At 39.6% G+C, this 25,126-nt stretch overlaps 1 protein-coding gene across 1 annotated transcript; it reads right to left on the bottom strand.

Annotated features, from left to right (window-relative positions):
* Positions 1-185: 185 nt before the first annotated feature.
* stra6 (signaling receptor and transporter of retinol STRA6) lies at positions 186-19,739 on the bottom strand. Its single transcript, XM_044036287.1, has 18 exons — positions 19,573-19,739; positions 15,386-15,771; positions 14,259-14,325; positions 13,659-13,741; positions 12,887-13,020; positions 12,340-12,506; positions 11,437-11,562; positions 10,730-10,800; positions 9,816-9,895; positions 9,656-9,717; positions 9,251-9,413; positions 8,803-8,878; positions 8,274-8,407; positions 7,601-7,718; positions 7,345-7,446; positions 7,100-7,263; positions 4,889-5,026; positions 186-1,161 (listed from the first exon to the last, which is right to left on the bottom strand). The coding sequence occupies exons 2-18, from the start codon at positions 15,454-15,456 to the stop codon at positions 929-931; spliced, it is 1,989 nt and encodes a 662-aa protein (XP_043892222.1). The 5' UTR covers positions 15,457-15,771; positions 19,573-19,739; the 3' UTR covers positions 186-928.
* Between the last annotated feature and the right edge of the window lie 5,387 nt (positions 19,740-25,126).

The following is a 25,126-nucleotide window of genomic DNA, read 5'->3' as shown; positions in this document are numbered from 1 at the left end:
GAACGAGTGACATCTGCGACACTCTCGTTTGTCTTTAACTGTTTTTTTTTGGCACAGTCTGATCTAAATCGTGAAAACTCCTCAGAAGAAGTCATTCTTTTTTCTGTATTTTATTTTCGGCCCTGTTCAGATCACTTGGTCTACACTGCAGTAAATTAAATATCCCACAATAATACAACTGTAAGAAGAGTACATTTCAGTTTTATCTTGATTTTTATGATCACTTAAAAGCAAAAACATTTTAAATGCCGGTGCACATCCAAAATATGTGATATGGCAAATATCACAAAACCAGACAGTGGCAGCTGATGGTTTTGCATTTAAACATCTACAAATAAAACAGAACAAAAATGATACAAATACATCTGGTAGTTCCTAATCCACAGGTTATTGTTTTAATTACACACAATTAAAATTCATCCACTAGATGAAAACAGTTAGTTTGTTGAAGTCATGAATAGTGAAAGGGTCTGCATATAAATACTGACTGCACATGCATGTGTCCAGCAGCCGTTCTGCATCAATATGATAATTACTGCATGTTGGAAAACATCTGTGATTATCCCATAGATTTAAATATATAACATGATGCAAACAGATGATTTAATGGTGAGTGTTTTTTAGTTGGAAGAGCAGATCCACACAAGCTTTCACATCAGACGAGGGAGTCTGTTGCTCTCATATATACACAAAACAGCCAGGGGGGGAAACAACAGCACAAAGTAAACACACAATCTCCAGACAGACAAACAGAAAAAAAGCTTGTTGCACATGAGATACTGAGCTGTGGGTGCACTCATTTTACCAAAATGCACCCACAGCTGTTTTAGGTGATGTGGGACAAATACTGTGGCTGTAGAATCCCCCCAAACCCCCCCCCAAGAGAAAATTTGCAGAAAATCCTTAATCATCAGAGTCACATTCATGTTCAAATACTGGCAGCTGCTTCCTTGATTGCTGAATCCTTTTTGCTCCCCTCCTTGGCACCACGGTTCAGGCTTCCATTCAGAAAGCTCTCTGTGGTCTGACGCTGGAAGTGCTTCCTGGTACCCACCAGAGATGGGTTGTTGACCAGGGTGTAGAGAAGACGCCAGTGCCCGCGGGCCCTCTTGGCACTGGACATTTTGTAGTGTATCTTCTCCTGTTGGACCAGCTGGATCCCTGGGGACATTTCAGACACCATGAGAGCCTCGAAGGTACGTTTTACATATGCATAAGTCCTATGTATTCTCAAAAACAGAAACAGGAATGGGAATAGACTTTGTGAAAGGCCACCCAGGACCTGCTAGATCCTAATGACAGCATAAAAATAGAATAGCAATCATAATTCTACTCCTAAGAGCATGGTTGGAGCACATTGGGCTCTCTATTAACACACATGATTTTTAAGCCCCTTGGGCTGCATGAATATGAAACAGGCTATTATAAGATAACCAGTGTAATCAGCTTGTAAAGGACTAATCGTTATAATACATCATTGCAGATAAGGCATTGTTCTTTACAGGCAAACAAGGAACATCTCCTGTGCATTTGTAATTACAGTAGTCTCATGTACACATATTTATTTGTATTTTTTTTTTAAATAGGAAAGAACAGTCAATTAAAAATAGAAATGATGTATACTAATATAAATAAATACAATCACACAAAACGCAATAAAAACCATTACAAAAGCTTATTGTGCTCACATGGTACTTATTTCAAGATAAATGTGCTTCTGTTAAGTTAGCAGGAGTAATAGGACGTGGTGGAGGTAGAGTAGAGTCTCCCCAGGACCTTCAGGTTGTTTACAGCAATGTTAAGGGCTGAACAAATAATTTAATATTGCAATTTGAAACAAGGCTGCCGTTTCATTTGTCTGCATGTTATTGATGGTTCTGCAGCAGTGCGCGCCATCAACACTGGATGTTTGCGTCCTGACACCACCAGAGACGATGTGTGACTTCCCTACTAATGACAATGTATAGATAACTGGGATTCAATACACATTATTTGTCAGTTTTGCTGAAATCTATCCTAACATCAAGTATACTTGCTTGTCAAGTATTTCAGCCAAGAACAGATTCTCTCTTCTGCAAGTGTTTTAACCCATAAACCCACTATGTTATGATACTGGACATTTTAACCTCGTCTAAACCACTGCTGAAAAAAACAACGTGAGCCAGTGGCAACACAGATGCAACAAGGTGCTGCTTGGCTCTCTCAAACACCACCGTGATAATAAGAGATACTAGGTTTCTTTAAAGGTCTAGTGTCTAAAATGGGATATAGTATGTTTATATAAGTATATATTACCACTTACAAATAAAAGTAGTTTAGTTTTCTTAACCTTCAAATAAGCCCTTTATTTGTACTTTAAGCATGGACTTTGCCACTATTTTGTAGAAATAAAGCACTATTGCACAATATAGGACGGCACTGTCGCTTGGTGACAGAGGCTCAGGGCTCAGCTCAGAGCGCAGGCAGCTGATGGGTTTATGACAGATTGGACTGAGACCAGCAGTGGGTCTGTAAATTATTCTCCAAAAACTCAATTTGCCCCTGACATATTAAATCAGAGGAGTCAAGCTTTTATTTCTTTCATGAGAGAACAAATTGTTTTGATCTGATTATGTGTTACTGTGACCTGCGGCTGAATGCTAAAACTCTCAAGAGAAATTAAAGATGCCTCACTGGCTTTAATATAGGATGTGATCGACCTTTCACGTAAAGAACTAAAAATATCAATTTGATTACTTTAATTATTGTTATTAAAATAATGAAATAAATCAACAAATTGATCTGAGAAACAAATTCATTCAAGGCCTGACAAAGACATAGACCTAAAGCAGTAAGCAATACTGTTGCAATGGGCAACAAATACGTTAGCATAAACATGGTTATTCAAGACCATCATTTCAATTATTTATTTTTCTATGTTTTTGTCAAACTGTCATATATTTTAATTATTTAAAGACAAACTAACCACTTTGACCATTTTAAAAAACAAATATACATCATCATGTGGTATCAAAGTTGTAGGATTAAGGACATTGAAAAGAATCAAGAGAAGGCTTTTTGCAGTGTTGGTTTTTGAATTTGCTCTCATGTGATTCGTTGACAAAGACGAGAAAATAGAAAATATCTGCGGTAAGACAAAATACGAAGGGAAAGGTCAGAGGGGATTTCAAAGGCAGGACAGTACAGGATGCAAGATGAGAAAATAGTACAATAGTAGGACTAAGAATGTCAACTGAAGTGTTGATGTCAATGGCCTGGTCCAGATGTTAAAACGTGGTTGGTCAATAAGAAGTTTCCAGTGAGCAAGCTTGGCTGCCAGTAATGTTTTGTGATATGTTTTTACAGAAAGAGCTGGAAATATTGGGTCATACTGACCTAAGTAGTTGCTCCATCTGCTTGTCACACACACAACAGAAGGTGCCAGCAATCTTCCTTCCTTTACTTTATCTGTTTAGGAAACCCCTATTGAGCTTGCAGCCTCCTATAAATACCTTGGCATCACAAGTGGTTGTGACAAGCCTTTCTTTTAAATAAATTGAAATTGTGTTTCTTTATCAAATCAAGGACTATTTGAGTTCAAACATCTGTGTTGCACATTTTATCGATTTGTCCAGGGCATTTGGTAATGTTGATAATGAGATGAGATGTCAGAAGATGTCAGAGATAAGCTGCTGTTGTCAAATCTTCTCTCCAATCGTAATGCATGCAGATCAGTGGTCTTTCCTTCTCAACAGTACTAAAGGTTTGCCACAGGGTATACTATTGTCTAGTATTGCAAGCACTGTTGCCCCTGTATTTGAACATCAGCTTTTGACATCATTCACTCTCAACTGTTCCAGACTATAATGCTGAATGCTGACAAAACCAAGCCAGCAACTCAATTATTCAGCTTGTGGCCTCTTATTAAAACCTCAACCAGCATCACAATCAATGAAAGCCTTTCTTCTAATTTAAAAACATTGACTATCTTTTGAAGAAAATGAAATTGGGTTTCTTCTTCAGAAACAAATCCATAAATGCCTCTGCTCAATCTCTTCTGCACTGAGCTTCATTCCAGGCTGTTGGCCGCTCACACACCATTGCACTTTGTACACTCTGGTCAGCAATTTCATTTACAAATCTATCCTAGGCCTGCTGCCCACATCTTTATCTTCCCACATGTTACATACTAAGTGCAGTCATAGCTTACGTTCCCAGGGCTTCATCACTTTCACTGTCCCCTCTGTCTGCACAGACAAAAAGACATTTTGCTACTGTGCCCCCTCAACTTGGAACACACTTCAACAGAGTCTCAAACTGTCCAGCTTGATTCCATAACGGATTTTAAAATTCTTTTAGGGTCACTGGAGAGGGCATCCTTGGGAAATTGCTCCTGCTCCAAGTATTTTAATTTGTTTATTCACTTGACATATTTCCTTATCCCTATCCCTAATGGGATAACGTGTTTAACCCTTAGTGCTCACACGGCACAGATATGTGCCGCAGGTAAATACACAACTCCTTATATGGTCACATATTCATTTTTTTGTCTTCTTACGTGTTGTTGAGTTAAAGCTATGATTCATTTTATATCGCACTTTTAGTAGTGATATAAAGTAGCAATAATTGTGCAGAAGTCACAAAATTAGACTGTTTTTATTTTAGTTTTGTTCAAAAAAATGAGCCAAGTGAGTTGGTGATTGCCTAGGTTGTGCTGAAAAAAGGATATAAGACACTCTATACTGCACATTCTTATAGCCTCTGTATATACCGTACGTTTTAACATAGTAATGGACAAAAGCAGCCGGAATGCTCTGTGTTCTAAGGATTAAATGAAGAATAAACAAATAAACTAAACTAAACCATGGACTGATGTGTGAATGTGTAGTCTAAGATTTGCAGTACAGACCTTCTTCAGCATCCCTTGACCTCTGTGCAGTATTCCCCTCCTGGCCCACAGAGTGAAGCAACATCCCACAGAAGGCCTTCATCACAGGATGAGACTGGCTCACCTCAATCTTCAGATAATGAGCATAGCAGCGGTAGGCTGCAGACAGACACAGGGAGGGGGGGTCACTCTGACTGGGAAAAAGCAATAAACACACAGGACTGCACCCTTCGTTGGCTTTGAGGCCATCACACATAATGGCCATACAATCTCACATCTTTTTTTTTTCAACCACCTGCTTTTGCTGACAACAGATGCCTTAAATCTGCAGCCGCATCAGAGGTGAATGCACAATTAGAGTCTCTCGCACGGCACAGAATAGAGATATCATTTGAGCGGCAGTGAGTCACTACCAGGCTAAAGTGGATATGATACACATTTCTGGCCTTTGAGTGGGTTAAGTAAAAGTGCACTTGCACTTAGAAAATTGCGTGTTTTTAAGGCTCCACAGTGGGAGTAAAAAAAATAGTCACAGCGACATCTACAAAGATAAAAGCATGATGTTACTACCAATGAATAATGAAGATGTTAACAGACACAAACAACGAGGAGAATGTAAAATAAATAAACATATCACGTAAGACAGTGACTTCCTTTTGTTATTCTGAACACATACATGATGCACCCAGAACAAACCATTACACTAACACTGAACTGGTCGGTGATGCACTAACACCACTTTTTACAAGTTCAAGAGGTTACATTCTGGTTCTCATCAATATCAAGTACCAATACCAAATACTTAATTATGACATTACTGTACAAAACAATACATATTTAAGATGCAGACTCTGTCAAAAACTGCCAAACAAAATCAGCTTCTCTCTTTTTGGAGTAGCGGATTATATATATTAACTATATATATATACATATATATTTATATATACATATACAGCGGTGTACCTGGCTGAAGTGAATTTTTTCAATTGATGTGACTCAGATGTGATTTTTTTTCAGAGCTGTGTGTGTGGATATAAAAATCCAATTTTCAACTTTCAAATCACATTTTTCACTTCAATATGTGGTCCATCTCGCCTATTTTTCACACATGACACCAGTGGTTCCCCAGCAAAAACAGATTAAGAAAAGATCTGTGGATAATGATATTGTCATTCTGCCGCCAATATATCATAAATGCTGAAAATATCTGCATAAATATTATATTTTTCAAAACTATTTTAGCAGCTGTGTGCAGGGAATGTGGAGGCTAAAACAACCGGAGAACCATTATGCAGTTTGTAATTATATCATGTGAAGGGCAGATTCTCTCTATCTCTCTCTCTCTCTCTCTCTCTCTCTCAGTCATGTGATGTTTTCTGTCAGAGATAAATCAGCAGCAGCAGTCATGTAACGCACATGCCACACATCCAGGCCTTGTATCATCTTATCTAACATATCACATGCTTCAATGTGGCTGGAAATTTGAATGTAGCCTTTGCATGATATTCTATCAATATTCTATCTCTTCGTCACCTGGTTACATGGTTTGCATTTTTCTTTTACTTTCACACCAAAGCTGAGCCAGGAGGAGACTGTGTGGCACTTTTCCACTCGCACATCTCGCCTCACATAGCCGATACTATGTGTGATGTTGTTGCTGACTAGTCAGAGTGCCGTCACAGGAAGAATCATGAGCGTGATGTTCGACTCAGAACGAATCAAACGAACAATGCCAAACTGTAGATCAGTTAAAAAGACATTCCTGAAAATGTGGGTTAATTTAAGCAAGGAAATGTCTAAAATCTCATCATATAACAGTGGAGTCTGGTGTATTTAGCGACAGCACTGCTGGAAGCCTGATATCATGAGCGGCGAGTCGCGTCACTAACCCTGCTGCTGTATTTCAGTTCAGTGTCAGACAGAGTCTGTGCTCCAGTCACGCAGGAAGTACTGAACAAATATTTTTTTAATTAACTGATTCTATTGATTCAGTAAATCAAAAACAACTACTTTACAGTTTTTCACTAGTTTGTGTGTGTCGCCAAGTCAAGGCAGTTTCATTCAGCCGTGCTGTGATGACCCCGCCCACATTGAGGTACTACATGGTAGTGGAAAACCAACCGAACCGCATAGATTCAAGCCATGCCTTGCCAAGGCGAGGCAGTACCATGTAGTGGAAAAGTGCCAACTCAGGTGCTTTATAATAAACAGGGTTCAGAACATCTCGCCCACCTGGGTCAAATGCCTCCACATTGCGGTTAAGAAGACTGATATCCATGCGGCCCAAGTGAACAATGTTGAACAAGGCTGTAACGACCATGCGCCACAGTGCCAGTATCACTCCGATCAGAATGTTGACAGGAAACAGCAGGTAGGTGAGCAGGAAGAGATTACCCCTGTTAGAGAGGACTGAATGCATCAGAGATACAGATTTGACTACACACAACATACATCAAAAATTAAAAAAGTAAAAGGACCTGTTGCGTAAGTCTCGAGTGCTTGATGTTTTTTTGATGAAACAAAACCTGGCTGTAATATGTTGAATCAACACGGCCAAAAGAATCATCAGCCAGAAGGGCCTGAAAGGACAAAGTCAACAGTCAGACATCTCGACAGACACTGAATGCATTAACATGGCAACAGGACGTTTATGACAGGAAACATCTCGTTGGTCATGTAGTACTTAAATAAAGATGGGATAAAAATGAGCGAGACAGACATGATGATGCTTACCACATGCTCCACAGGATCTGAAAGAGAATCAGATTCTCTCTGTGCAGCACAGGTATGATGATGAGGAAGACAGCAATTAGAAGACAGAGGAAGAACACCATGGTCTGGACAATCATGCCTGCAGAGAATGAATCACAGCCTCAGTGATTCAAGGATTTTACTCCGACTGACCAATATCAAACAAACCAACACTGTACACATGCAATTAGAATTTCAGTATGTTTATGGAGTATGAAAAAAAAAATATGAATATGGAAAAGAAAACAAAAGCTTATGGATACAGGTCCTTTCAAACCTTTATATCCGGACCCATTTTTTAATGCTCTTAAAGAACAAAGTTGTGCATAAGAAAAACATTTCTGACAATCAGTCAAATTATATTTTAAATAGGTAATCAGAAAATTCCAAGAGATATGTCATTTTTGCAACTTTTTTAAAAAATATACACACTAATCTTCAAATTCTGCTAACCCTAATCCTAACCCAATGTCAAAAAATAAAAAATCTTCTACCCAGTCTACCCAGTATGTATTTAGGGGGAACAGCATACATAACATCCAAACCAAGAGTTCAATTTATATTAGAGTAAAATATACATTTTATGGGCAAATGCCCAAAGAGGCCAATAATTTGAACCTCTTTTGAAAAAAAAACAATCAGTATGTCATCGTACCGACGCAGATGTGTGCAGCGGTAAAGCTGGTGAATCCCATCCAGCAGACAAGTGCTGGCCGTGAAGCCCTGATACTTCTCTGGCAGTTATAAACATTATAGATATCTCCTCTGTACAGCCCCTTCAGGTTTGACCTATGAAATAAAACACACAATAGAGAAAATGCAGAGATAAAGCAATACACAAACTGATTTATCACTAAACGCACAAATGAGATAGTAAATTATAGAAGCAATTTAGCAAGGATACAGACAAATGCAATTCGATACTTGACTTGGACAACAATTTATTTTAATACGACATAATTTATGGTAATGGGACAGTATTTCATGTCTTATCTTAATAACCACTTTCAGTTCTTGCAGCAGTTACCACAGAGCGAATGTTGTTCTGTTTGTCGGGATGATTAGTACTCTATTATGTTACAATAACAACAACAGCACATTATAATGAAGGAACCAGAATCCAAAGCACATTCACAATTCTAAAAAAAGAACAAAGCTACAATAAAAATCCTTGTTAAACCTACCGGTGCAGAACCATAGAGCGCATGAGCAAAACCAGGTTGACGATGGCAGTGAGGGTTGTCGCTGAGATGTAGCAAACTGCCAGGAAAATACAGCACACAGAGCTTTAGGTATTTATTTTTTTTTTTTATGAGATTAAAAACAATGCAGCATGTGCAGCTAATATATAGTGATACAACAAATCAGGGGGTCCAAAACTGGGCCACAGGATGAATTTGTGGAAATTTCACATTATGAATAGAACCTAATCATAATTTCAGGTTGTTAGTAATATGTTTTTTTGAAAAGATACTTCATTTCATGTATAACAAAGGGAAACATTTGGAGTTCTTGTTGTTTATAGTTCATTATGCTATTATTTTACTGGTCCGGCCCACTTGAGATCAAATATGTACTGTATGTTGTGATATGACTATGTTCAGAGCCGTTCATGTTACTATGTTCACTCACCCTCTACACACCACATGTAATAAACCACGATTCTGACCACCTCGTGTTTGTCTGGAGACAGAATTATCTTGAAGCCGGCCAAAAGGTTTGCAATGTTTTCATCCACTCCTAGACGGGCAATCTGGAGCGATGGTACCACAGCTGCGATCAGGAGGAGACCCACCTGCCGGCAAACAAGAAAACAAATAAGAACTTCAGTCATTTCTTACTGGAAAGGTTATTTTCCTGGGAATATCAATTATGCAACACTAAACATGTGATGATGTTTAGTGTCAAAGGTTATTGGGCCATGGTCAGCGTTGGTTCCAGTAAACCTTACGACTTATTGTATGTACAGTGCACATTTATTTATTTATTTAGTTAATATCTGTGGATTATAAAGACCAAAACAAAAAAGATATTTACCTGATACAGTGTAATGCATGACACAAAAACAGATATGGCCAACTTCAGAGGAAAACGGAAAGCTGCTCCAAAAAAGAAGAAAAACAAGTGTTGAAAAAACATACACAGGGACACATTAAGGTGTGATGTGACATAAAAGAAACCAGGATCCCATGTTTACCTTCCTCTGGTGTATAAATGTATGATTTAACAGCAGCAATTATTCTTTGATGAAGCTTGGGTGTTTCAGTGCTCGACGTGCTGAGGTGAAAAATAAACAAATCATCATCTTTGCACACATCAAATCAAAAAGATGGTATTTCTGTACATAGTCAGAGAAAAAAGAAAAAAGGAAATGCATTATTTCAGCAGGCTTCTTCACAATGTTGTGTGACATGTTAGTCGTCTGCATTGAGAATACAAGGAGACACTTAGAAACCAGCGAATGACTGAGCTCTTTGCACAAATATTAAGTGCCGATCATTTAAAAAAAAAAAAGTCCATTAGAGTTTAACAGGAAGAGAGAAAGCAATCTGTTTCCTGTTTGCTGTTGTGCACAGCACTGGCCTTGGATGAAAGTTTCCTTCATGTATGGAATAAAGAGACAAAGGAAGGTGAGCGATTTCCACACCACCAACAGTAGTTAGTTTGCCAGTGATGTGAATCTAGAAACAGCCTGTTCTGAAATGAGCATCAAAAACATAAAGGTTTGCCCTGAAGCTGAAGGGTTAAGCTGCTGATTGTGAATACAACATCCCTGCTCTGAGTCTTGTTTGGATTCACCGTCAGATTTATTTAAACACAGAACAGCTCTAAATGAAAAACAGCAGAACTATTGGTTGTGTGCAGCTGTGGGTCAGTGGTGTGGGGGGGTCATCTTTCAATTGGAGCAATGGGTGTTCAATTCCCGGTTCTGCTAGTGGATGTGTCGATGTGTCCCTGGGAAAGACACTTAACCCTTAACCCCAAGTTTCTCCTGATGGCTGTATCAACAGCATATGAATGAATGAGTGAATGGGTGGATAGTAAAACTGATTGGGTGATTATTAGGAATAGAAAAGGATTATATAAATACACACCATTTACATGTCTCACCTGATTTTGGTAGGCTTCTTCTTCTTCAACAATTTCCTCACATAGTCGTTATAGTAGCTGCTGTTTAGATCCTAAAAAGAACAGTCACCACACAAGGAATTTAAATACTAACTGTAGATAAGCCAGGATGGTGTGGCAAAGTTGATTTATTTGATTCGATTTTTGGGGACACAGATGTTTTAGTCGGGCTTCCACACTCCTGTGCACAGTTGTGGGATTAGATACCGTTTAAGTGTACATTTAAATTAAGATAATAAGGAGAGTGGGTGTAAATCAAACATCCAGCTTTGTCACACCCATTCTGAGGATTACCGTCGAATAAGCACAGCATTGTGTGTCCGCAGTGAAAAAAAACAAGGCAACCATTTCATAATCTGATCGAGAACATAACATAAACCAATTACATCAAATCTACTTAAAATGATTAAGCCAGCAGCATGTGCTGTGTTGGACTTCAGATTTTCCCTCAGAAATAGATTGAACGACCACGATAAGCCCCTTAATGTGCAGGGAGCCTACAAAGGTTCCTCACAGGCAAGGGTTCAGGGGAAATTTGCATCCTAGTAAGGACTCTTTTTATAAACTAGTTCAGGCTTACATTAACAAAGGTCACTAATTAATACTTTACTGAGTTGTTTTATATAAACAGTCAGAACAGTTGGTGCTAATTCATTCATCCTAAAACATGCAGTAAGAAGAACACTTACCTCCGTAACGCTGTCTTTTTCGTTGCCCTTAAAGCCCTTGAACAGTAGAAGTGGATACTGGAAACTAAGAAATGCCAAGCAGGCTATTTGAGGCAGGGAGGTGAAAAGGGAGTAGTATTTGTATATCTGCAAAGGAATAAAAGACTTTAAATAACCAGAGAAGTCACAAGGAGAGCACATTGTTTTGACACATTAAGTGGACTCTAATTGCTTTTCCCTACCAGCCAACAAGGATCCCAACACAGCATGAAAAATGTGTTCATCTTGTGTTATGTTGTGCACCAAATACAAATATTTTATCGTGTGATTGTTTTTTTTTTTTCCACGAACTCATGCCTATCTGTCGTCACGTCTGTCAGTTAAGCTGAAATGTCCCTGGCAGTGTTCAGTGTGTCTTCTCAGCTGAATAAAAACACCTGAATAAGCAGATTTAAAAGGAAAAAGACAACCATGACACGATGTGCTATAAGGCCCGGATGCCTCTCTTTTTTTACTGACACACACTAAACTGATTAACTGTGACAAAGCGTCTTAATTAAGACCGACAGACAGTGGAACTAATGATTATAAGTCGCACGTATTCATTGCACGGGAAACCCGGACACTAAGGATTTGACACAAAATCTGGGACAGAGAAAGATTTAAAGCCTCATCCACATGAATCCAGTTGAAAAGCCTGATATTTGTCTTTTTTTAAATCACATCTCTTACACCTGCAACAGAGCTGCTTTGTTAGGTAATCACTGGGTTTCCACAGCAAAACAATTTGGGCTTTGTCTGGGAAATAATCCCTTAAACTCAGACAGACAAGACTCTGGATTTTTCACCAATCTGTTGCTCTGTCAATTTATTAGCTGTGCAAATCTTTTTATTTTATTTTATGAAACACTATCTTTTTCTTACCAGAGGTGTTTTGGGACAGTCGATTTTCTGCCAGACCAGAACTGAAAAGTGTGTCCATGACAAGAGGCTGCCAAGAACATAGCCAACTTTATTATGCAAGGTGCCACATGCCAGGAGAGGGTAGTATAGCACGGGATAGTAGAAGACTCCAAGAATCACCCAGTTTTCTGCAAAAGCAACAAGTGTGTGAGCATCACAGGGGATATACACCACAGTTTTATTTACTAAAACCTTAACTTCTGTTCTGGGGATTTAAATTCACACTGTGCTAAACAACTGCTATCTCCACCTCTTACTATTTGGGTGTTGTGTAAAGTAGCAGGGGAATGAGTCCTCACAGTCAACACTTATGTAATGTAATTTCAAGGAAAGGAAAAGCTTCTTGTGCATCTTACTCCTGAGTTGAGAACAACAGCCAGGGGGATGAAAGAATCCAATTATATAACATATACTTTATTTCACAAAAATTTTGATGATGGAATCGCAGCTAGAGATGATTCACAGTCACATAGACCGATGTGAGGATGAACCAAGATGACCTCCTCACGTTTGTTCTCGGAGTCTGTTGTGAAGGGGAGGGGATGTGGTGAGATGACCAGGCCCCACAGTTTGCACAAGAGCACTCCAAACACAGCCACTGCCAAGCCCTTGTGCTGAGTATGGTCCAGGAAGTTGACTGGACTGTGAAATCAAGGAACAGGTATTTAGAGCACACATGTGAGCAGCCTTAGTGAGCAGAAATGATCACGCTTAAAACGGAACAAGCAAGGTTTTTGTTTAAGTCTTATCCCAAGAATTCCAGCTTCTATTTTAAGCCTGTTCAGCGTTTGAGAGAACTGTGGTAGTTTTATCTGTGCAAAGTAAATAAATGGACTTTCTCTGCCTTCCACTGTGCCCTTGGCCGCAGTCCATGTCAGCATGGCCCAGCTCGCAGACTGCTCGCAACAGAAAAATCGATTACAGTTACAGACTATTAATGCATGGAAGCTTCATATGTGGTCAATATTAATATTAAAGATATAATATGTAACGTTTCTGCATTAAATGACAAGACTAATGTTGAAGATGCATATTTTTGATCAATGTAGAGATCAAAGTGTTTCCATTTCTCCTTAAATCAAATGATTATATAGAATGCAATTGACAGTTTCATTCATTTCTTTTTAATGACATCATCCATCATATTGTTTTGATTATGAGAGAGAGAGAGAGACTCCTAGCAGCAGCAATTCCATATTGTGCCTTGCTTCAACACATTGTCAAGTTCACACATTGTCATATTCCTTGTGACTATGCTCTCATCTTTCTCAGAGCCTCACCTGAGTAAACCTGGGAGTCCTTTCTTACTGTTGTCCACCTTCGTCCGCCTGGCTAAGATTGCAAGGATCAGCATGATAACGAGCTGCAAGAGGAAATACAACAGTTAGCATGAGTGGCACAGCAGTGAGCAGCTGTGTGCTCGCGGGGTCCAGCCGCCACGCAGCTCCTGACTAATAATGAGAGGGAACTGATGCCACAAAAGGTCAAACATTGGTGTCTCATTAGTGCGCCCCCATAGACGTGGTGTGAATGAAGAGCGGTCACTCAGGATCACTGACCAGTGAGAGTTCAGTGACCTGTCGTGACCTGTGACACGTTTTAGGAAACACAAGGTTAGGAGGAATGCATAGATGGTATGGACCAATTTCTAAGATTATCTAGAGTAAATGATTGTGTTAATATGGAAATTAACATAAAATTAAAATTAATGGTCCAATATGGACTATAATTGACAGATTCTAATTGGTCTCATGGCTCATCTGTGCCCATAACATCTTTACATTATGCTTCACGTCAAGGGAAAACCTAACGATTAAATGACAATAGATGACAGAAAAGTGTAACACGGTCACATTAATCCTCCGGGAGAGTGGACTTACAGATATGGCAGTGATGGATATATGGTAGAGCCTGTCGTCAGCAGTAGGGTCACATGGTGTGATTATTCTAAAAAAAAAAAAGGAATAAAACATTTACACATGAGAGAAAACAATCAACGTGAGTCTTTCATTCACTCAGCTGATCTAAAGTATACGTCACTAAACCTGTCACACATCACTGTCACAACCATTTGGTTGGCTGGAAACTTTGGCTAAAGTCCTACAGCAGAGATTTGCATTTAAACAGATTAGTGAAAGCTTGATGCCAGAAAACAACAAATCCCCGCATTCACCGCATTCACGTTCCTCGATAATAAAGGAGCAGGAATGCCTGATCATGGGGTAGTAATTATATCTGTGACATTCAGAGGAGGCCTCATACTTGAAAAAGTTAGGAGACTATTATAAAAAAATAATATGTCCTCTGTGAGTACAAAGATGGCGGCATCCAGAACAGATGTGTTGACATTTTTCACAACAGTCTCTTCACTTGTCCAAACTGTGCGAATTTATAACTTGGGAAAGAGTTTTGACGACAGGACATTTGAATGTTTATAAAAGCAGAAAAAAGCTAAAGTAATGGCTGCAGAAAAAGCTTTTACGAACTTTAATTTACATTACATGTTCATTAAAACACGGCTGCTCATGATAAATGACTTATTTCCTATTTTGAAGTGACTAAACATCCACGTTTTACTCACAACAATTCATTGGAGTTTTTTTCTGACAAGCAAAAGCTGTCCTGTTCCATTGTGGGAAAGTGCAGTTTTTTAACAAAATTGTTTATTTTTGGAGTTTCCATAACAGCCCATCTGTATTCTCAAAACATGACAATGATACAGCGTCTACGGTAATATTACAAATAGTAACAGAAACAAGATCTCATACTGACACTGGCCTCAGTGAAGTGTGCCAAGTATCACTTGATATCTCAATGAAACTTGCATCTCATCTCATCTTTTGTCTTTTAAGGAGATTTGGAATAATAATAATATTAGTACACCACAAAGAACTGATTCATCCTCTTTTTTATGGTGAAATGTCTCAAGGCAGATAATTAAAGCAGAAAACTGAAGAGGCCTGAAAGAACTTAAGTATAGACCTTAGAAATGAAAGTATGTACTTACTCCACTTTAATTTGGGATGGATAAGGATCCAGGTCTGGGTACTCGTAGTCCGCTATCGCATCCGTATCCATGGTGCTTTCTCTTCTTCAAACTGTTTTCAAACTTGTTTCAAAGTCTCACAGTGGTGACACAAAGTTGCAGTCCCCCTCACGCGATGTCTCCCAAATTGTCCTCTCCTCAGGAGGTGTTGTCGTGTCTGTGTGTTTGGCCTGCTTTCTGCTTTCTCTCTCTCTCTCTCCCGCTCTGTTACCCTACTCACAGTCTTCACTCAGGTGCCCGGGTCCCACTGTAGAGGCGAGAGTAATGTGACAGGTCCTGGCTACAGTGTGTTGCCTCCACCCTGCAAAGGCCCAATTTCAGCTGCAGGCTACCACCACACTGGGAGCCTGGGGAAGAAAGAGAGAGAGGGGGGTAGAGTGTGTGAGAGAGGAGGGAAAAATGTGGAGATCTGGGCAGCCAATCTGTAAGACCACCTGTGGCTTACTGGGATTACATCAACGTTTGGAGTTTTGTTACTGGATCTGTGGTCTGTGAACGTTAGGTAAGGTGTGTAGAGTTATAAAACTGTGCGTGGGTAACTGCAGCAACAAAGCTCTTCCTATCAGACACTGATAACAAGGACATTCTCACATTGTTCTCATGATTCATTTGAGAACAAACGAAAATCTCGACGAATGAAAATCAGAAATGCAGTGAGAGTAACTGTTTGGTAAACAACTGATCGAGATTATACAAATACGACGAGAGATGGGAAAGTCCATGCTGCCGACAGGGCGCAAACATGATAGGTGAGAAAGAAATGGATTAACAATAGGTGAGAAACACTGCCCAGAGGAAAGGAATTTAATCTGAGCTTCAAATCAATGGTTTCTTTTGGCAGTTCAATATCTAACAACAAACAATTACTCCTCTCCAAAACCTGCCCCAGAGAATACATTTAAACTATTAGTAGGCAAATTCTCAAAACAAACAAAAATAAAAAATACCACAGACCTGTTGCATCACTGATGGATAAACAAGTTTCTCCACTTTCCAATTTGACTACAATTATTGCCAGAATAATTAGTTGTTGAACGAAAAAGATGTTGCATACACACCCATTTAATCATTCTTGCTGATCTAACTAAGGTCATTTAGTCTCATCTGTAGTGAAATTAACATCATATTTTGCATACTCATGTCACAGTAGATGTGGATATAGAATATCTTCATTGTGCGAAATAGCTGTAGGGGGCGCTAGCATAGAGGTCAAGGAGGTAGCAGCTTATTCAGCCCACGATTTTAGTCATTAGTCATATCAGCAGATCTTGGCGTGTTTGCCAATATCCGATAATACATCTAGGGATTCTGATATCATGCCGATGATATGATGCATCCCTAAACATGACGCGTCCTATAATTCATATGACAGTCTGCACTGACGCCTTTCATCACAGCAGAATGGTCAGTCAAATTATTAAGTTCTCTCGGAGTCAAGCAGCACACAGGAGACAGCCATCACACTATTTTCTTTTGCTGACATCCAAATTTATAGTATTATCTCTCTTTTTTGTAATCATTACGTTCTGCTCGACAACTTAATGAGCAGCACTGTGTCTCCTTTTTGTTATAAATGATGACAAAAAGCAGCTTGCTTTTCATGCCAAATGATCACAAAGAGTCTGCCACAAGAAGCTGTGCAAGTGCAAGCATGTGAGTGCTACAAAGACACCTTGGGGTCAAGGGTCACGGCAAATACTAAAGCTCCAATTATTTTTCTTTTGTAACAGGTGGACTGCAGCTACGGCCAAAACACCAAAACACCGTGATAAACACAAAAGATTGTATAGCTTGTGCAACATGTCTCCACTTTCATCCCGCATTCAGCTGCAACCAGCTGAGACTAAGTCAGTTTTGCAACACTGCCTCCAGGTCAGCATAGACTCAATAAGCTGGGATTACAGTCACACAACTTAAAAAAGCAACACATGTTCGCCCCAACACTCCTGAGAAAAACACTGTTTCTCAAGCAAAGAAGCCACCAAACCAAAATATGCAGCTGCGGAAAAAGCAAAGCTGCAGGAAAATAAAAGGGTCAGTGAACAAAGAATGCTTTGAACGGTTATAATTACATCACACAGAGGCAGTTTGATCGAGTATGACATCTCGCTTGACGGGAGTTCACCCTTCGGTGGGAAAAATATCGAGCAACAAACATTTTCATTTCTGCAACACTGTCCATCCACAAACTTCATAATAATAATAATGATATATGAGCAAAGAGAAACAAAAAGAAGACTTACCTGTGTATATACTATTCAAATGGCGGCCCGTGGGCTACGTGTGGCCCATAACTAACATCATAGTGGCCCAGTCTGTGCTTCCACCAGAAATGTGAAGAAATAACTAAAGAAACGTTCTTTTACTATTTTACTTTTTGATGTACATTTTAAATGTGTGATCACAATCATCAAAATGCGGCCCAACTGAGTTTGTAAGTGAATAGTCCACATAAAATATGTTCCCCATGGAAGACTTTTTCTTAGTTTGAAGCTTATGTTATCATTACTTTGGGACTCTGCAGAGTTCCTGCAGAAAACAAATGAATTCAACATATACATATTTATATGTTGAATTGGTCCCAGTCCCTGCTGACACAGGGCGAAAGGCAATGAGTATGTAGATACTCTGAATAAAACAAGGTTATATTCAGAAGAAGCACTGAGTATGCAGATTATTCTGACTTTAATCACATTATATAAACATATATACACCTCAAAGGGATAATTTGTGAGCATTGACATGTTGTCAGTGCTGACTGAGAACCTGTGTGATATATACTCTCACTGATAACATGGCTGCCAGCAATGACACAGGGAAAAACAGATTTTTAGCAACTTAACAAAAGGCTCTGCTGATAAAAATCTAAGCCTGTTTACGTCTACGGTATCAATCAGTCTTTGCCACTTTTTTTTCTCACGGTTACAGAGGCTTTTCCACCTTGAAACTGAAGTTTGAAGCTCCAGCACCAAAGCCCACAGAGAAAATCTGTCTTTTTATCTTCCGCTCCATCATAATAGTAAATTTGTGCCACACGGGTAAATTCAAATGTAGGATTTTAACCATCAAAGTCACAAAGAAACACATTAAACTAAGTGACGAAGGTGGCAGTGGACCAACAACTCCTGTGTGCTTTATAAATGTCAGTTGCCAGCCTTCACTTACCATGCATGAAAGTGTCGTACTTATTCATTAACTAATTGTACTCTGAATCCTGTGTAGATTTTATGACATGAGCCAGGGGTCTCAAACTCAAATGACCTGGGGGCCACATGAGCTTCATGTCTGGTGTGAAGGGGCCACTCAAGTAAAGAAAAGTCTACCATGATATAGTAATTAGAACAATTTTGATGATATTTTACATCATTTCAGTGCGTTCAACTGCATTCGTTTTTGTCAATAATGATATATAATTGGGCTGCACGTAGCCCACAGGCCGCAAGTCTTAAGTGGTTAAGATATCTTGTGTCCCTGCTGGCAGCCATGTTTTTCCTGTCTTGATCAGGTTCTGAGAAATGCTGGTGCAGTCAGTGAAGGCTTTACCTTTAATGGGATTATAACCTAGTCCTAGGTTATAATCCACATTCTGATTAAGACAAGTCATAATCAGAATGTGTTCTGTATTAATATGATTCTAGCAACTGGTGTTCAAAAGCCAACAGCTGGATTATCGGTGGAGCAGCCGAGGACCGGTTCCCTCAGCAGCAGCAGCAGCAGCAGTCAGGTGGTGGTGGGTCCAGTTTCAAACAGATACATGGACAAATTTCATGCCTTTGAAGTTGAGCTCGGGCTCCAGACAACAAAGAGACTTTCAGATACAACAGGTAATTTAGTCACCCGAGCCTCAGCCTCGCTTCTACTGGGCTCTCAAACAACGTTCCCACGAGGATGCAGCATGCTACGAATTAAGATTATCCAACTTGCACATGCACCACAATGACAACAGTAAGGTCGTTAGGTACCAGTTTCTCTACAGAAGAGAGTTTTGTTGCGAGCAAAATCGCCGACTTTGGATTATTATTTTTGGCGCCTTTACTCAATCAGGCTTGGACGGCGATTCACCTCAGAACAGGAAAAGAAATTATAGTATTTTTCTGTCTTCAGCCACAAACTACACCTTCAAAATCAGTTTTGAAACAGGACCTTACCTTGTGTCAATCTCGTTCTGCCTCTCTCTCCCTCTCAATCGGAGTATTATCAAATGAGTGAGTCCTCATCACCTTCTAACACACTCCCACCCCAGAGAATAACTCAATAGCAAGCACCTACATCAACAAAACAGTTTTTTTCTATGACATCTCATGTAGTGTCTGTGTGGGACTTTGAACTGTCTCTATCTTGTTGTGGTGAGGACACCATAAAAGTGCTGCAGTGTGCAAACTGAGGAGAGGTTGTTGTGAAATATGTAGGTGACTATTGCAGGGACCTTCAAGTGCAGGTTACAAAAGTATGACCTTTTTCACTCTCTGATATGGATGAAATTACATGACTACCCAGATTGTGTTGTTTTATAATAATGTTGTTTTTTTATGATATCTTTTATGTTTCCACCTTGGTGTTTTATGTCAATGCACCTACCTTCTACCTACCTATCATTTTTATGTTTTTATGTTTGTGAACAACATGACTCAAAAAGTTAAGAATGGGTTTTGATGAAATTTTCTGTGGCTGTAGATCACGGCCCAAGGAAAAAACTATTACATTCTGATGACGATATAGACCCTGTGAGATAGGGGAGTTGAAAAATGTCAGTACTGCTTTAAAGAAAATCTTGTAGTAGTACCTCATTTTATGTTTCCACATACTTTGGTCAAAATCCAGGGCATGATCCAAAAAAAAAGAACCACTTATTTTAGTTGTCTGCGTTTACAGGTGCACGTCTCAATGTTGATGTGAATGATGTGAAGGGGAAGACGGCTGAAGTGGACAATGTGAAGGACACGAGCTGCTGGTACTCACTGTGCAACACAGCTCTGCATTGATACCACGATGGATAAGGATCGCACAAATACAGGAATATTATTCCTGACTCGCTTGTCATGTGGGGAAAAACATGATTGGATGGGATTGGATCACATTGATGAGGATAAAGAATGATGTCTCTTCCTCTTATTGATCTTCATTTCTTTTCACTGACTTTCTTCACCTGATTCTGAAGTAAAACCCTCTCACTAACTCTCTTCTAACACTTTAACTGAATCAATATTGAGTGAGCCAATCAACAAAGCTACAAGTTAAAGGCTTGTCATCATTATCATTAACTAGTTTCTCTAAAAAAACATGAAACTGAGATTGCAAACTGAACGCAAAGTGCCTTTTACAACAGAGAACACAAGCTCGACCTCTAGTTTTGTCATGTCTTTCATTTGATTTTACGATGCAGTATGTGCATTTAACTTGTACTGGTTTATATACAAAATGTACTACTAAGGAGATTTTCATTTGTTACGGTCCGAGCACACAAGGTGCTCCATAAATATTAACATTTCATTGTTGGCTAAGTCATTTCAAATTGAGTAATACTGAGAAATTTGGCCTCAGTATTAAATCATGCCTCCTGGGTGCAACTGGCTAATTACCGGAGATATTTTCCTCCAGCTCAGTCTGCTGCCTTGCCTCTGTCATAATCAATGAGCCTTGTAACACTCACTTAGAACATAATTGGATTTGTTAGCGTTCGAGGTGGAAAAGCATGTACATTTGAGTGGACATGAAAGAACTGCTTATCTGTGTCGACACCGGTAAATGAAACGGAATTGGCGACGCTCGGCTTCATTGTAAATTTCAGAAAAATTCAAATGGTATGAGAATATTCCAGCAGCCCCCTCCCAGTGCTACATTACCATGTTCAATTAATGTTTGTATGTAGCACCAGCTAAGTGTAACGAGTCAATAAATGCTGCTCTCAAATTACAGGGGGAGTTGTGACCGTGATGCTGCTGTTTTAATGCTAAAATATTACATCGACTGTGTACGGTATTATAAACTACAATGATGCAACAATGCGTCTTTTGTATATCAGGGTTTTTTTCAAAGTGACACTGACTGTAGCTCATCAGTCTGTACTGTGTTCTGTGGCACAGGGTCATGAACCTCTGCAGTTACAATATGAACTCTGAGTGATTCAAGGGTATACAACTGAATCCTGCATGAAGCATTCAAACAAAAACTTGTCCTAGACAAAACTTTACATTTTCTCTCTTTGGTTAGGGTTGAAATTAGTGCAAACATGAAAATAACCACCGGGGAACACATTTTATTACAGTGTTGTCTGTGAATCTGGTCCATGATAGTTTGCTGTCATTTTTGATCTGGTTGTGTTGCGGTTGTGCTTTCATGTTGCATTCTTGACATCTAAGGTAAGATACACACACACACATTCATCACTGCTTGACACTAAATCATCAGATACAACACCAGCACAGTTTTCCACCCCCATACTTGCACAGGTTCCTCTCTCTATCCACAGATCAGGGCACTGAAACTGAATCTCGACCTTGACTCCTGCCAGCCATCGAGACTCCAACCACCGGGAATGAAGGGTGAAGACCCTCCCACCGTTCAGAGGGCCCCATCTAGAAGGTAAGTGCCCGTCAAACATCTGCATCATCAGGAGAAATGGGCGCCTTCGGAGCCTGGACAGGCCTACACATGTGCTGAAGCAGAATAAATGGTGCATACGGCCAGACAGGAGGAGAGGGTGAGACTGAGACGAGACCTGGACTACTGCTGACGTCACAGTGACTGCTCAACGTCTGTCAAACCCTGTTGACTGTGGCCTCAACTTTGGTGATCAGTGAGTGGCTGTTGACCAGTGCCTCACCTGTGGAAACAAGGGGCACTGAATGAAAAGAGTACCCAAGAAGAAGATGCCCGTTTTGCGAGATGACAGGCGAGGTGGAGGCAAGAAGAGAGGGAGGTGACTCAGTGAACGTGCCTGACTCACACAAAGGAGAGATGTAACACAATGCACTGCAGACACGCTTGCCAATGCAGAAAACAATACACTCTTATCACACAAGCCAACACTTACAGCACTTGGCCAAAGAGGGACATAAAACCAGTCTCTCCAAACTGCAGTTGGTTCAAAAGAGTGAAAATCTCAGCATTTAGGCTGCTTTTTTAACGTATACAGAAGCTATAAACATGTACAATATAGAGTCTTATATCCCTTTTTTCAGCACAACTGATCTGAAAACATGATTTTGGTTTCCATTTTCACCAACTATATAAACACACCTAAGCTAAAAGTACTCTAATTTTTTTAAAAATTGGATTGAATTTGTGAAATTTGGAAATATGTCATATATTAAAATCTGCTTGGCTCATTTTTAACGAACAAAAATAGAAGAAGAATGGTCTTTTGTGACTTTTGCACAATTATAACTACTCCCACATAAAAAAACCAAACATGCAATATGAAATTAATCATAACTTTGACTATAAACACACCCCTATGTCCATAAAAGAGTTTAACGTGTGCCTTAACTTTTCTCCACAAGATTCCACTTTTGTCTCTGTGTCTGGTATCAGCAGACTTTCACACTGCTGCCCACAGTGTTGTGGTGAGGCTGTTCCAGGCGATTAAAACCCAAACAGTGACTCTTTTCCCCTGAACTACAGCACAGACAGCCTTGATGCTCTGTGCTGTCTGTTCCTCTTGCCAGGAGAATAAAAGTCACAAAGACAGCTGCTGGGCTTATGTCCTTATTTCTACACTCACCATGGTCTTTTTCTGTTTGTCTTTGTTCGCCTCTGTACGTTGGCCCTGTGATGGCCCTGTGATGGACCTGTGTCGGCTGGGATTGGCTCCAGCGGCTCCCGCGGCCCTCATGTGGAGGATAATGACAATGAATGAATGTCTTACTGTTATGCCAGGAGTGAAAGATTTATTTGCCACTTTATGAGCACAGAGAATGGGGTGTTATTTATCAGGAGACCTGTGACAAGCACAAATCCTCCTGATAGTTATTAAAGTGGACAATGATCACTTTGGCGCAGACACGCTGGGGGTGCAGCAGCGCTCGCTCCGTCATGTTGCTGCTGTGAATATCTGACAAGCACCTTGAATTCATGGTGGGGCGGTGAAGTCGCATCTGAGCTGCTGCTGTTTAATAGTCATCTTTAGTTCACCGTTTCCTGAGCACATGACGACCACACTTTTAATGTTGTTTATCAGATGATGAAGTGAAAAAAAATTTTTTTTTTTACAGACTTCATACAGTTTATCAGCCACACGTACAATCTAATGTCTGTAAATAATCATAATATACCTATTTAAATACATTAATTTGCCACTTTCATGAACAGATGTCACTAAGTGCTGCACAAAGGAAAGAAAGAGACACAGAACACAACACAACAACATCAAGTCCAAACAGGTGTAGACAAAATATCGGCATTCATTATAATACAATGGAAATAAATTATCAGTGAAACCACGCTCATCTGATACCATGTTGCCAAATATCAACACTACACGCTTATTTTTGTATCTCTTTTTGTTTCCCGGTGTACTGGGTCATTTTATGGCAGTGTAACAGTTAGTTGAGATGGAGGAAGCTGATCCAGTGAGATGAAAAAGATGAATAATCAAACAGAGGGAAGATTCTCTGTTACTGATATCATGTTTTTATTACTCTTTGACTCTCTGTGTGTGTGCTGCCGTCGCTGTGATAGATGATGTCCTTGCAGTGGCCTCTGTGTTGTCATTGTGTGTGTGTGTGTGTGTGTTGTTTGGGTGGTCTGTACAATCATAAATTTAAAAGCCTCAGTGTTGTGCTGCCGTGGGTCATGTGGTCATGTGGTCATGTGTGCGGTGGATTATTAGTTTGTTTTTTTTGAATTTTGAATGTTACTCTGTCTGACCTATCAAACCGCGGGGCAGAAAGTTCACTCATATTGATGTGTTTTCGTTGCCATTTTGTTTTTCTTGAATCAGCTTCATTATCTGTTGTGTTTTTAGTTAGCACGTTGCTGTTAAATGACAAAAAAGAAAAAAAAAGAACAAACGAAAGAAAGAAAGAAAGAAAGAAAGAAAAAGCCATATGTCTGAAATAGGAGATAGAAAAGGAGAGGCGCTGAAATGATCCACACAGAGAATTTATCCCAGAAAACGTGCCATGAATATGATTTCCTTGTCAAAGCCTGTCCTGTCTCAGCCTGCTGGGGGATTTGCATTTCTCACGTCTCCGAGTTTTTGATTATGAAATAAAAAATTCACCACAGCATGCCGCGCATAATTGCTATCAAAATGAGAGATTTGCCAAATTGTCCCAAAAGAATTCAGGACAGATAAATACTGATTAGTCTTGTATTTTGTTTTGCGGGCTCTTTTGAGGTTTGATCCTCTGGCGTACAGGATTAAATCGCTCTTTGTTCTTGGAAGTGATTCCTCCCGTGTCTCACATAAAATGAAAACCGTCAAACCTATTTGTTTATGTGCTTTACATAAATGACACTGAATGTGTTTTTTTTTGTATCCTCCACTCATCAAATGTGAAATAACTAGTTGTTTGGCATGTTTTTCAGAGAAGTATCATTTGTGCCAATTTGGGCCTGACTTTGACCATTTTTCATCAGAGGAGATTCTCCTCCCGATCTGCAAAGCGTGAGATGTCTCTGATGAATAATGTATTCATGGTCTGGAGCTGCAGACATGTTTTCACAGTGTGTTCAGAGATGCTTGACTTTCACACATCT

The sequence above is a fragment of the Solea senegalensis genome, linkage group LG10 (genome assembly GCF_019176455.1).
Source record: "Solea senegalensis isolate Sse05_10M linkage group LG10, IFAPA_SoseM_1, whole genome shotgun sequence".
NCBI classification, from domain to species: Eukaryota; Metazoa; Chordata; class Actinopteri; order Pleuronectiformes; family Soleidae; genus Solea; species Solea senegalensis.
The sequence above is the reverse complement of the archived record's forward strand: the minus strand, read 5'-3'. Positions and strand labels throughout refer to the sequence as shown.

Bases quoted from the DNA above. Each gene is read 5' to 3' on its own strand.
- stra6 (XM_044036287.1), bottom strand. From the start codon at position 15,456: ATGGATACGGATGCGATAGCGGACTACGAGTACCCAGACCTGGATCCT. The intron at 8,408-8,802 runs GTAGGTTTAACA...TTTATTTCATAG, and splicing joins CGCTCTATGGTTCTGCACCG to GTCAAACCTGAAGGGGCTGT. The intron at 1,162-4,888 runs GTCTGTACTGCA...AAATGTCCCCAG, and splicing joins GTCAAGGGATGCTGAAGAAG to GGATCCAGCTGGTCCAACAG.